Here is a 14,758-nt window from a genome sequence, read left to right as displayed (position 1 = left end):
TGGGGTGCTTCACTGGGCTGGAAAAAGTTTAGCTACATCACAAAGCAGGTCTAATTAAGCAAGTTTATCCTATCCTATCTAATAAAAGAGAAACATGGTAATTAGCCGTACCTCCGCTACCCTTCCCATTGGCTAATCAGGGCGATATGCAAAGTAACTGCCAGCCAAGATGGCAGCTGGCAGCCAGGCAGCTTGAAGCGAACATGAGGCTTGCTTGCTTCAGTGACGGAGGAATGCAACGTTCCCCGCCTGCCTTGCCAGCCTCTGAGCTTGCAGTTTGAAACACTGTTATAAATATAGAAGCTAAACAAAAACCCCAGAAACCTGCTTTCAGCCAGCCGGGATCTCAGAGCTGGAGTTAAAACAGTGTTTCAATTATAGAACCCAAACAAACCAGATACCTGCTTTCAGCAGACGAGGCCTAAGAGCTGGGGCAAAGCCTCAGAGCTAAAGCTGGCCCAGAATAAAAGAAAAAAAGGAGCGGTTGGGAGCTTCAGTCACCCGCCAGCCTGAAAAGAGCCCTCAGCCCCTCACCAAGCCTGGCCAGGCACCCCAGTGGGGACCCCCACCCTGATCCAGGACACCCTTCAGGGCAAACCAGCCGGCCCCCACCCGTGCACCAGGCCTCTATCCTATATAGTAAAAGGGTAATATGCCTCCCAGCACCAGGATCAGTGGAGCCGCGAGGCCTCCCAGCATCGGGATCAGCGTAAAAGGGGGCAGCGCCCAAACCTCCTGATCGCCCTGCGGCTGTGTGTGTGACAGGGGGCGGGGCCACAACCTCCCTATCGGCCCTGCTCTGTTCGTGACAGGGGAAGGCGCCCCAACCCCCTGATCAGCCCTGCTCTGTGCCTGATAGGGGGGAGCTCCCCAACCCCCTGAACGCCCTGCGGCTCTTTGTGTGACAGGGTGCGGCGCCCCAACGCCCCCCCCCCCCCACGGGCCCTGCTCTGTGTGTGACGGGGTAGAGCCATAACCACCCCATCGGCCCTGCCCTGAGTGTGACAGTGGCGGCGCCCCAACCCCATGATTGGCCCTGCTCTGTGGGTGATAGAGGGCGGCGCCCCAACCTCCCCCCCCCACAGGCCCTGCTCTGTGTGTGACGGGGTAGAGCCATAACCTCCCCATCAGCCCTGCCCTGAGTGTGACAGGGTGCGGCGCCCCAACTCCCCTATCGGCCCTACTCTGTGAGTGACAGGGGGGAGCTCCCCAACGCTCTGGTGGGCCCTGCTCTGTGCGTGACAGGGGGGAGCTCCACAACCCCCTGATCGACCCTGCTCTGTGCGTGACAGGGGGCAGCGCCCCAACCCCCTGATTGGCCCTGCTCTGTGCATGACAGGGGGTGGCGCCGCAAGCTCCCCATCGACCCTGCCTTGAGTGTGACAGGGGGCAGCGCCCCAACCCCCCAATTGGCCCTACCCTGAGTGTGACTGAGGGTGGCATTGCAACCTCCCGATCCGCCCTGCTCTGTGCATGACAGGGGCGGCGCCCCAACTCCCCAATCGGCCCTGCTCTGAGCCCGACCAGGGGCTGCACCTAGGGATTGGGCCTGCTCTCTGCCACCCGGGAGCAGGCCTAAGCCAGCAGGTCATTATCTCCCAAGGGGTCCCAGACTGCGAGAGGGCACAGGCCGGGCTGAGGAACCCCCCCTCCCCCCCGAGTGCACAAATTTTTGTTCACCGGGCCTCTAGTATATATATAAAAGGCTAAGTTGACTTGCGCATGTGCTTTACATATAAAGCTCTCACTGGCGCCAATCACAGGCATGCGTTTCGATCTGTCATTGTCGATAGTGAATTTGATTGACACTTCTATTATAAAGGGCAAATAGCAATATTAAAATATTTTTTCTAATTAATTTCCTTTCAATGTGCACAAATCCATGCACCGGCCCTAGTACTGACATAATAAGTTGTCAAAAGTATACATCCAAAAAATGTAAATAAATATTAAGGAATATCATATCAGGCAGTTAACTAATAATAATGTTATTTTTCTATATTGTGTGGCAGTCATTGTTTTTGTATGCTTTATTAAATTTTCAAATTGTGTTTTCTCAATCTCAATATTATTTTGCTACCTAATTTTGTAATCATAATTTTTTATTTATTTTATCAAGGAAGGCCCCCAAATCTGGATTAGTCTCTACCCACTTGAAGGCTCATTAAAGGTACTAAAATGAAAAATTAGAAGTTATAGCCTGATATAACTGAGTCTCTCAATATCTGCACATAAACCTATTTAGGTACCATCTCAGAAAAACTGCTCTTGACCATCCATTAAATAATTAACCATGCCTTCTTCCAGGTACTGCAGTGCTCTATGCAGTCTTTTATTACTGTATTCACCAAACTATGCGAATTGTGTTAACTTGTCTGATCCCACTACTACCATGCACAATTTAGGAGCAGGTACTGTAAGTCTTATTCACGGAGGTATTTTTCCAGAAGTTACTCTGTAATACAGCAACTGATAACTGTTGATCTTTAAGTTGTTATTCCTTGAACTACTATGTTTAGGAAAGTTTAAACTCTTTTACTCATATTTTATGTCAGATGTTGATTCATCACTGTGGATAAGTGAGAAACAGGAATAATTATAATAATTGACATGAGCTAATTTCTTTACGGGCCTTGAAGCTGAGCTTCTAAGTGTCATTCCTACAGTAAAGGATCATCATAGTTACAAAAGTTGTGTTGTCTGAGTAAAAATTGGCAGCAAGTGCAAACAGTAGGCAATAACAGACTATTTGTTCCTCTTCCATAAAAGCTGAGCTACTCATAGCTAATGAAATTTCTAGAACTACGTGAAGTGGAAGTGTGTACTTATATCAAAGACCCACAAAGAATGGCCTTTGGTTTTACTGTAAAAAGCTATAGTGCCTTCTGGGGTGATGAAAAAGTTCTGAGTCTTGAAATGAGTGTGGGTTATACAAGTGTGTATACATCTGTGTAAACTAAATAAAATATACTTAAGATCTGAGCAATTCGCTGTTTGTAAATCATAATAAAATAAAAATAAAGCAATGAACTTGAGCCTACTAAGATTTACCTCTGAGCTACATAATATGGAAATACTTCTTCCCATGTTGTTCTTAAACATTTATATAATTTTTTCTTTACTAACCTTTTTGCCTCTAGTTGTTAATCTATTTTGAGCCTCTGATAATCTGAAAGACAGTATAAACCTTCTCTCTAGAGAAATAAGAAACATATTTTGCATACAGAAATTCAGGGAGGTGCTAAAACCTGCTCATAAACCCAGATAAAGAACTCCTGCCCTACTCCTTTCTCTCAGGCTAGCACGACAACATTCATTTCTAAAATCTTTGAGCTCCACATTTATTTTCTAAACCTATAGATGTACTCTTCTGTATAAAACTACACAGACATTCAGGATGAATAAGTATTGGACTTTTACGCAATGAAAAAAAATCTATAGATTACAGTCTATGGTTTATTCTTTTTCTATTAAATAATAACTCCTACAGAAAGGTTTGATCATATTTGTAGAATAATTTACCTTAAAGTTCAAAACCATGGCATTTGTAAGAAATTAGATGAATTAAATTAATATACTTAAGAAAATAAAGAAGCTCATGTTGATACTGATAAAATCTGATAAAATGTCCTGAAAAATGGGAACAGCCCTTATTTCTTTTATTTACTGAAACTGGAGAAAAATATTAGAAACATGAATGTAAAAGTTAATCATTTTCTCCTTTAAATCTAATTTCAAATGCAGCTAGTTTGTTTACTTGAAAATAAAATATAAATAACTCCTGATTTAGAGATAAATTTTACCAATGACTAATTAAGGTCAAAGACATTAAAGATTTAAGTAAGATTTGCTAAAGCATACTTCAGAAGCATAACATGAATAATCTGGAATATCACTGAAGACCAATAATAATAATAAATAAAAGATAGTTTCTTCTAGCTCAAATTTGGATTAACCTGTTTTCTTATAAAAAATAAGTTATTGAACTACTCATTGAAAATGACCTTTAGGTTCACTACAAACTAATACATCACAATAACAAAGACAACTCAAAACATAAAGCAGCTTAACAAAGTGAGAATTTTTTTTTTTCACTCAGAGACAATTGTGGATGCTTACAGAAAGGCAATAAAATAGATTAGTACTTATAAGAGCACTATTTTGAAGAGTGATGGTTGAAGATGGTAAGCTGAAAATACACATTAGCTTTCACTCCCTACTCAAGGTGACAATAAAGTGAATTTTTAAAAAAATCATAACCCCATAAGGACAAAGAGAATGAAAGGAGACAATAACAAAATTTTTAAAATTAGAAAGTAGATAAATAATTTACATAACTAAGGAAACATAATCCTAAAGAAAGCCAATTTACACCACAGATCTCACAAAAGGTTCAGGAATACTGTGGAAGTAGGAGTGGTAGGAGGAAAGATAGAACATCCAGACTTTCACAGTCCAGATTTTCACAGTCCGTTTAAGGAGGAGTTACATGCCGTGACCCCAATACCTGAAATTTAAAACTAAGAAAGAGTAACACAAATGAGTGAAAAGCATCAAAGAGGAGAAAAAAGAAGAAAAAATTCATATAACTAACTGCAAAAATCCTCCCATTTTCTCCCCAGTTTCTTCGTTTAACTAAGTGAAACGTAAATATCCAAACTGCCATTTAAAAAAAGGAACAAATTCTTTAAGGCTAGCAGGACTTCTCACACATACAATTATACAGAGTATCTACACTAATAGAAGAGAAACATGCAAATTGGTGTCATTCTGCTATGCCCACCAGCCAATCAGAGTGACTATGCAAATTAACCCAATAAAGATGGTGATTAATTTGCATACACAGGTGGCTCTGGCCAGAGTGAAGACTGAAGGCTGAAGAGTCTTGCTTCTCTGCTGTGGCCAGAGGGGAGAAGCCTAGCCTCGAGGCTTGGCTTCTCTGCTGCGGCCAGACCAAAGGCCTGGGTCCCGGGTGCCGGAGGAAAACCGGTGCCGGGAGCCAGGGGAAGGAAGGCCTATTGTGCGAATCTTCGTGCGATGGGCTTCTAGTTTACTGATAAAATGATAAAGAATGTTTTGAGCATTGGTTCGTGTATATAAGGGTCTCAGGTTTGATCCCCGGTCACGGGCACATACCTGGGTTGCAGATTCCATCCACCGCCCCAATGGGGACCCATGAGGGAGCAACCAATTGATGTCTATCTCACATAGATTTTTTTCTCTCTTTCTCTCTCTCCCCTCCTCCCTTGCACTCTCTCTAAAAATCAATGGGGGGGGGGGGGGGGGAGGGGTAAAGGAGGCCAGGGGAAGGTCAATGGGGAAAAAAAGGAGACGTATGTACTACTCTTTGTAATACTTTAAACAATAAAATAAAATTTTTTAAAAAATCAATGGGAAAAAATATCCTTGGGTGAGGATTAACAAAATAAATAAAATTTTTAAAAAGAATGTTCTAAGTTGTCGTAACATATAACTTATGCTTATAATAGTTTGACCTATAAATGCTCAAAAATAATAACAATATAATAAAGGCATATTCTTCAGATTCACTAACAGTTGGATACTACTATTTACTCTTTGGGAAAAATTCTCCACCTTGAAATAATCCAGAAAGAAAAACCCCTGGCATAGCTCTCTAACAGACTTCATGAGAAAAGCACTAAATCTGGTAAGAATAATAGGTAAAAATTAAATCTACCTCTGGAATCTATAGGATATTTACAGCTCCACGTATGCCATATGCCTCCCAAACATGTTTATTATTTGCATTAATTTATCAGTTTAATATCTGCATTAAAATATCAGAAAGATAACTAAGAAACAAGAAATTCGATTGGAGTTACAAATCTCAATTTGTCCTCCTTTACAGATTATAATCCGTGCTCATCTTGGAGAAAGTAATATTTTCCTAGTAAGTTATTAGTATTTTAAAACTTAGTATGTAACTGTAAACACATTTATTGACAAAGAATTTTTAAATTATATTCTAGCATTACTTTTCACACGACTGTTAATTTTTAAATTTCATTTATTAGAGCTCCATTCTAAATTTTAACATAAAAGATACTATTTTTTTTTCTTTTAAAATAAAAGAGAAAAAAAGGTTGATGGCAATGGAAGCAAGCATTCTATGCCAAAGGAAAGAAATTCTTTGGGAGAATTTTCCAAAAGATTTACTTGGTATAAATACAAAGGCCCAAGCAGCTCTCATGATTATTATTCTTAGTAGTGCAACGGTGGTGGGGATGAGGGAAATGTTACTCTCATTCACTGCTACCGGAACACAATTTACATGTGCCAGGCATATGCCAATCCTTGAAAGAAGGGTAAAACAAGGTCTCTACAAAACTGTGAAATAGAAATCCAATAAACAGGTGTCCCAAACCTTTCTGTGCACAGGAACCATCTATTCATATTTCCCCAGAAGTCTTTGGAAGGGGGAAATTAGAGCAGAATGAAGAGAATCACTCATACCTCCACCTACCATTGTGAAAACACTTGAAGATGTCATTGATATGGTTTTTTAAAAGTTGTGTGTAATATACACTAGGCACTATACTAGGTGGAAGAAACTTAAAAATAGTTTTGAAACTAGTGCATCTTCAAAGAGGTCATGCACTCTGATGAAGAAGAAAGGCCTGAAAACTGACCAGAACAATATTTTTTTATGAGGGCTATAATAAGGACTACAGAGGACACTGAAATGGTATCTAACAAATTGGGAAGGGGGTACAGATCAGGGAAAGAGTTGGCTCCAACACTTAAGAAATGAGGGTGGGGAAAAGAAGGGCAGTCCAGCCAGAATAAAAGGAACCGCATTCACAAAGGCAGGCAGATGTGGGAGAAATACATGTTGAAAGAAATGCAAATAAAATGGCTGAGCTCTGTGGAGGAGGACAAGGCAAGAGGACACCTATGAGGCTGGAATGATAATATGGAGACTCCCTATACCTTGGGATTTGCCCACCACTCCAGGCCACTTTAATCTCTACCTGTGGGACAAAGGATACCAGCCACTACCTTACCTTATTAAAAAATGCAGAGCTAGAGTGGATAGTGGCAGCAGTGCCAAAACCAAGCAGTGCAGCCCCCAAAATCCATCCAACAGAAGCGGCCCGTGCCGAAAACACAGAGACAAACATTTGCAAACCTCTTGCCGTTTTGAATACATGAATATACTAGGTACACCTTAAACTTTTATAAATACCAAATACAACTATTTTACACTTACACTGAAAGAAGTTTGTATGAAATGCGACATCAATAATGTTGAACCGCCCTAGCTGGTTTGGCTCAGTGGATGAAACCTCGACAAATAATTTTTAAATTATATTCTAGCATTATTCTAGCCTGCAGACTAAAGGGTCCTGGGTTCAATTCCGGTCAGGGCACATGCCCAGGTTGCAGGCTTCATCCCCAGTAGGAGGCAGCCAATCAATGATTCTCTCTCATCATTGATGTTTCTATCTTTCTCTCCCTCTCTGAAATCAATTAAAAATGTATTTAAAAAATAATAATAGTGAATTTTCATTAGCCAGTGGACTTAAAACTGATTTAAAAGCAATTATTGAGGAGCATATCCATGCCACATGCTAGTCTCCAATTTTAAGATTCTTGAAGGCAGAGAACACAACTTACTTGTTTCTAAACATCAGTTTTGATAAACTGGTTTGTTATTCACTGACTCAAAAGTGCCATTCCTAAGAGTTAAAAATAAGATAGCCAGACTGGCAGATTGGCTCAGTTGGTTGGAGCATTGTCCTATGCACCAAAAAATTGAGGGTTTGATTCCCGGACAGGGCACATACCTAGGCTTCTAATTCAATCCCCAGTCAGGGCGCATACAGAAGGCAACCGATTGATGTTTGTCTCTCTCCCCTCTCCTCTCTCTCTAAAATCAATAAACGTGTCCTTGGGTGAGACTAAAAATAATAATAATGATAATAAGAAGGCCAGATGAATATTTTGGCAGAGTGTGGGGTAAGATTAGGGACACTGAAATCGGGCATCTGGGAGTAAAAATCAAACTCACAGCGAGTTTTTAAACAAAGAGCTATTTCAGTAATTAAATCTTCCTTTGCTGCAGGGTGTTAGCAAAGGAAGAATTCTCTAGAGTGGAAAGGTCACGCTGGGGCTCTGTCTGAAACATGATCTGTGCAGCAAGATAACCAAAAAAAAGTTGCTATTAAGGACTTCATGTCTCCTGCTTCTATTTAATTATTCTGTATTTACACTGAATACGAAGAAAGTACTTAAGTTATACCATTATCTCTTTCTACAAAAAAACACACAAAAAATATTCTTTCTAATACCCAATATAACTATTGAACTATTCTCATCAATTTTCAATTTGAAAACAACAAAAGGACTTAGGCAGAAAGATAAAAACAATAATAACAGTAAGAAATTCAATCTTTCATCACAAATAATGGTAACAATAAGGCTATTGGCTATGAGGTACTTAAACTATTACCCAAATAATATTTGCTTATCTTCTAATTCCTGCTTGTCTTTTTTTTCCTTCAAAATCCTCAGAAAATCAAAGTAGCACTGATACATATGATAATAAACCCACAGAAATTGGCTATGACTTAAGTAATCAGAAATGACGAATGTTTATAAAAAATAGTAACAGCTAGCTACTAGCAATCATCACACTGTTGAGTACTGGTAATGAACTAGACTTCATTGCTGCACACATAATTACAATTTACTGAGGTCTTTTACATTCAGTATCTCTAATCCTCCAACATCTGAGGTATGGTCCTAAACACAGGAATATCAGAAAAAATATAGAAATGTGGGAAGGAGAGTTAAAAAAAAGTTTTCTATAGAAGATTTAACATTATTAACAGATACCATTTTCATGCAATAATTCATAGCTATTCTGCTTCAATTCTAATATACAATTGAAGAGAAGGTCTACATGTTCTTTCATGTATCAGAAACTCCAAAGGTACAAAAACTCTGCAACCACATCAAGAAAAAAAAGGCAATAAAGGTGAAAGTAATCACAGAGCAATTGTTTTGCACTCAATAATGTAAAACAAAAGCAATCCTTTATCAGATGGGAGGAGTAAACTAAGACCAGCCAACTGTCTGCAATTCTCCAAACTTTAGTTCTGAAAAGATGACCATACTTACTTCCACTCCTCCCACCAAAAGAGCATAACATATTAAACCAGGCTGTCAGATAACAAAACCATTAAGGTAATACTTAGTTGACAGCCATTCAAAATGATGTTGCAGAATTATAACTATTGACCTAAAACACAAATAACAGTTATCCCTGAAGGTGTGATTATGAGTGATTTTATTTTCTTCATTTTCTTATCAGTATTTCATAATTTCTCCAACATGTTTATCATTTTTACATTACAAATGGAAGTAAAAAAAAATAATTTAAAAGTATTATTTAAATTTAAAGGTTTCTATTTTCTCTTCCACCATTACATTCTTGGTGACCCTTATAAAGTGATCCCAGCAATTTGAGATATTAATACCTAGTAACATAAGATTTATCCTAAAAACAAGATCTATCTGAATATCACCTTTTTATATAATTTTATCAATTACAGATAAGGCAGTATGATGCAAGATCTCCGGATCTAGTTTGCCAGGATTCAAGTTGCAGCTATACCACTGACTAGCCACATAATTTTGTGCAAATTATTTGACCTCTCTTTGCCAGTTTCTTCATCTGCTATTCCTGACATATAGTACTTCGCTAGCTATTTTATTATCATTTTTTTCACAGGTAAAGATGTTGAAGCACTAAAATCATTTGCCATAAAACAAAGAAGCTGGGGGAGGGAGGGTAGGAAAAGAGACAGGTAGACAGAAAAACAAGAGACAGACACAAACACAACAAAATCCTAGATCTCCTTTACTAACTATATTGCTATTCTTTTGAAAAGACAAATGGAAGCTCTGTAGCATAATGTTCAATAAATATTTCCTTTCTCAATCTATCTCTTTGTTTCTTCTTATACAGAAATAATCCTGGTTTATATTCCTTCTCATCCCTAAACCACCTTTCCTACAGACTTGCATTTTAAAGTTAGCTGTATTAGTTTTAACTCTGTTCCAAGTCAATTGTTTCTGTGGAATTCCATCAGTCAGAAGATACTTGCAATTTAAAAATGCTAGAAACACAGAGAACACTCAACACCCTTTTTGTTTTTTTGTTGTGTGTGTTTTTTTAAAATATATTTTATTGATTTTTTACAGAGGAAGAGAGAGAGTTAGAAACATCGATGAGAGCGAAACATCGATCAGCTGCCTCTTGCACACCTCCTACTGGGGATGTGCCTGCAAGCAAGGTGCATGCCCTTGGCCGGAATCAAACCTGGGACCTTTCAGTCCGCAGGCCGATGCTCTATCCATATCCACCGAGCCAAACCGGCCAGGGCTCAACACTCTTTTTGAATGACTGTTAAGAGCTCACTCTGATCCTAAATGTCCCTGAATTTTATATGCTTAAAATGTCAGAAGAGGAAAAAGTCTTAAGTCAAGAGACTGTGTTTCAATTCTATCATGGACAATAATTAGGCCAAAATTAGCTTCAAAATTCAACAGCCTCTTGGACAAACCTGAAAATGGAGAATTCACAGGCAATTTCAGGCCTCCATGTTTCCTCTGACTGAAATCTCCCGTTTCCCCTTGCCCTTTTAGAGAACACTTGTTATATCATCCATTAAATATCCATCACTTGGTTCATGAAACCTTCCCTCAGTCCAAATCAAACTGCTCCATATTCTGACTGTATTACATCTATTATAGAGGACTATTTATAAACTGTCTACCAGCTCTGAAGTCCCACTTCTTGCACAATGCCTACAGCTCACAGCAGGTCCTGAAGCTGTGTTTAAAAATTTGAGTCTACAAAGTTAAATTAGGTTGCTGTGAAGGTCCCCTGGGCACCATCTGGGAATTTAGCTCAATCTGAAGGTGCATGGAGGCCAATTTGCAGCACAACCACAGCTTTGTCCCAGTCAGATCTACATATGCAGTGCAAATTTATTCTGAGCATTTGTACAAAAGCTACACAAAGGCGTAACTGCTGCTGATTATCTGGACACCCTCTGGGGATTACCTAATCTACCTCACCTTCCTATCCAAAAAAACCTCTTCACCCTGTTCTACTTTGTTCCATGGCATTTAAGACCTCCTACCATACTACAGAGTTGCTTAATGTGAGCTCCACTAATGCAGGAATTTTATCCATTTTGCCCACAAATGATACCCACTGGCTATACATCAGTGCCTGGCATAAGAATGATGTGTTTTTTAAAATATATTTTTATTAATTTCAGAGAGGAAGAGAGAGGGATAGAAACACCAATGATGAGAGAGAATCATTGTTCGGCTGTCTCCTGCACACCCAGTCCTACTGGGGATCAAGCCCGCAACCTGGGCATATGCCCTGACCAGGAATTGAACTACGACCTTCTAGTTCATAGGTCGATGCTCAACCAGAGCCAAACCAGCCACGCTAAATGATGTTTTTTTAACTAAAATTCTTTCCTTCTATCTAAAAGCCCTCATGAGTTATGAGTCATTGCCTTTCTAACACTATCTCACATTGCCCTTATTTCCTGAGCTCCATCCATATATAGTCGCCTTACGAGGAAGCTTCCGAGAACTGGAAGAAAATATTTGTTATTCCACACCTAAACTGCAACTCTTATTTTCTTTGCTCACCTAATGGTATAGAAATAATATTCAGAAAACCATACCAAATAAACAGATGAAATAACCAAAACTTTGTTCTTTACATTCTAATAATTTTTATCTACCACGTCTTTTCTTCAGAGTTTAAAAGTCATGATGGACAAAAACCAAAACCAAAAAGGTTGGATTACTCTTTTGAATTGCTAAGCACACAGGCTAAAGATGTTGAGAATCTATTAACTGTTACATGCGACCTGACTGAAAAATTGTACCCCAAACAGTACAAACCCTCTAATGTATGTGCGTGCGTGCGTGCGTGTGTGTGTGTGTGTGTGTGTGTGTGTGTATAGGCAAGATTTTTGTTTGGTAGCTAATATGCTTCAGGAGAAATGAACTTATCCACTGAGTTTCTATAGCTAATAAATACTGAACCATGTAAAAAATATTATATTTGTATTCACAAAATACCACCAAAACCTTGTCCATCCCCAAATTTCTGCTAAATATAGTTCTTCCCTGCTTCAACCAATTGAGCTGAGTTCAAAGAAACACAAGCTCATCAGCAGCAGTCATGGACATCATCTCCATTACTATTTGGAAGATATAATAATGTAGATGATGTCTACATTACTAGACATCATCTAGTAATGTTCTTGAAGAAATAAAACATCAGCAATGCAAACAAACTCAAGATGAGAAGTTTCAAGCTGAGATGCCTGGATATGTTGACTCAAACTAAAATAGAAAACAAAGACTGGCCCTAGCTGGTTTGGCTCAGTGGATAGAGCATCAGCCTGTGGACTGAAGGGTCCCAGGTTCGATTCCGGTCAAGGGCATGTACCTTGCTTGCGGGCACATCCCCATTAAGGGGTGTGCAGGAGGCAGCTGATGGATGTTTCTAACTCTCTCTCTCCTTTCCTCTCTGTAAGAAATCAATAAAAATATATTTAAAAAAAAGAAAGAAAGAAAACAAAGACTTAGGTCACCCAGTCCTCTCATCTATCACCATGAATCTGAAAAACTCAACTTCTAGGATGAGACTAGAAAAAGGCTTCACAACCTCAAATGTGGTAGATGACTGAAAGCCAGGCCCCCTATGCATTTAGAATGTCCGCAGGTTTGTCTTCTGCGATCTCTCAATTTTGCTTAAACACTCTAAAAAGAATTAACATTCTAGATATGAGCATGTGAAAATAAGGGTTAAGTTCTCAGGACTCAAGTGCCAAGGCGATGACTAAACATTATGTAAGGTGGGGAAAGAGCATCAGAACAGAAAATTCTCATTAAATGATATTTTCTCCACAACAATGAAGGAGTGTATGGGGTGGGTTTCAACCTCCGAGCTTTTATTAGCCTTCTAACCACAGATTAAACATGGATGAATCACAAGGAAGCCTTCTGCAGGGTGCAAGGTCCTGTTTTCAGGGGACGTGAGGCTTGTCCCTCTCTGGCCATCCCATCTTCCTACCCATCCCCCGCCCCCAACATGTCTGGTAGTAAGATGAGGGAAAAGACAGCCAGTACTAAACTAAGCTGTCATTTACAAATGACTTGCAAAACAAGTCCCCAGGGACCTCATCAACCTAGGGCACGCCACCCAAGCCCTAGCTGGTGGTTGTCTGAAGAGATAAAGCCCATATTCTCCAGGAAAGCATGTGAGTTGAAGCAAGGAGCTGCTCCAGACCCCAAGACTCCATCCATGAGGCTGTCACCGGGGCGTCCTGACCTGTAAACAGCCTCGTTAAGTGTGTTCACATCCACAGGACTTGACGCCCCAACTTCCTAAAAACCTAAGAGGGAAGTTTAAAGGGTCCCGGGGTGACGGGGGGGGGGGGGTGGGGTGGGGGTGGGGGAGGTGAGGCGTGCGGCTCTCGCTATCTTCCGTGCTTGGGACCCAGAAAAAAAGCCATGGGCAGGAGGAGACTGAAACGGGCGACGGCACGCGTCGGATGTGGGTCACGCGGAGAGTGGGAGGTATTTCTCCGGAGCGTGCAAATAAACAAACCCCAGAGGGCGAGGTCGGGGTGACGGAGAAATGCGAACGCGGGCACCGGGTGTGTCGGGACTCGGGGTCCGGGGGAGCCGGGGAGGCGGCAGCGGCCGGGCCGCTCGAGCGCGGGGGGAGCGCCCGAGCCGGGCTGCGCGGGGCCAGGCGGGTGGGGGCCGCGGGCCGAGGCGGGCGGGGGCGGCGGCCCAGGTCGCCTGAACAAAGCCGGCGCGCGGGGCCTAGCTACTCACAACAAGAAGCTCATGTCGGCCGCGGCGCGGGCTGCGGGTCGGTAGTCGCGAGGCCTCGGGCGCGGCGGCGGCGGCGGCGGCCCGGGAGGAAGAGGCAAGGAGAGGAAGGCGAGGAGAGGCGGTGCGGGGCGGCGCCGGCGGTTCCGCGGCCGCAACTCGCTCGGCTACGCGAGTCCCAGTGGCACGCAGAGGGGGCGGAAGTGGGGAGCGCTCGGCCAGAGGCGCTCAATGGGAGGGGAAGGAAAGGGAGGCGGGGAAAGGGCGCTCGCCTGCCCCTGACAACAGCCACCGCGGCCGCCGCAGTGCCACCCCTCGTCTCCTCCTCGCCAGCCCCCAGCTGCCCCCACCCCGCGAAGTCTCGCGAGAGCGACGCGCGCCCACTCCGGCCCACGGACGGCGGCCCTGGGCGCTTCGGTTCCGGACGCCTGTGCCACGCCCCGCGAGGACGCTCGGGCGGCGCGGGCGGATCGAGGCCCGACCGCCGGGTGGTGGGTGGTGGGTGGTGGGTGGTGGGTGGTGGGTGGTGGCGGAGGGTTCCGCGACGCTCAGGTGCGTGTCATCCTTGCGGAAGGCGGGGGCTTCAACTCCGGGATGTCGGGCGCCTGCTGTGAGGGATGGAATCGCCATCAGAATTTTGCCCACAGTGAATGCCAGCAAACGATGATGGAAGGTTATGGAGCCTGTCTACTGCTACATAAAAACGGGAGGAAATTTCATCTGGGTGGAATGGTTTGCGTGTGGTTCTGGCAGAAGAGAGGAAAGGATCTAACTGGGGTTTCAAGGTTCCCTGTTGATTCATGGGCGTATTTTAACACCCTGGTCCCAGGATCCATCACTGTCTCAACAG

The 14,758-nt window shown here is 42.2% G+C and overlaps 1 protein-coding gene across 3 annotated transcripts in view; it reads right to left on the bottom strand.

Moving 5' to 3' along the window:
• The window catches only part of MOB1B (MOB kinase activator 1B), a 59,611-nt gene extending 45,381 nt beyond the window's left edge, over positions 1–14,230 (bottom strand). The window contains exon 1 of one of the 3 annotated variants that reach the window (XM_036335767.1): positions 13,912–14,230. In XM_036335767.1, coding sequence (XP_036191660.1) covers positions 13,912–13,925 — 14 coding nt within the window. In that variant the 5' untranslated portion in view covers positions 13,926–14,230. The remainder of the gene's footprint in view (positions 1–13,911) is intronic. The other 2 variants (XM_036335787.1, XM_036335777.1) reach the window with 2 other exon arrangements.
• Between the last annotated feature and the right edge of the window lie 528 nt (positions 14,231–14,758).

Source organism: Myotis myotis, unplaced genomic scaffold (assembly GCF_014108235.1).
Source record: "Myotis myotis isolate mMyoMyo1 unplaced genomic scaffold, mMyoMyo1.p scaffold_m19_p_1, whole genome shotgun sequence".
Taxonomy (NCBI): Eukaryota; Metazoa; Chordata; class Mammalia; order Chiroptera; family Vespertilionidae; genus Myotis; species Myotis myotis.
The sequence above is the reverse complement of the archived record's forward strand: the minus strand, read 5'-3'. Positions and strand labels throughout refer to the sequence as shown.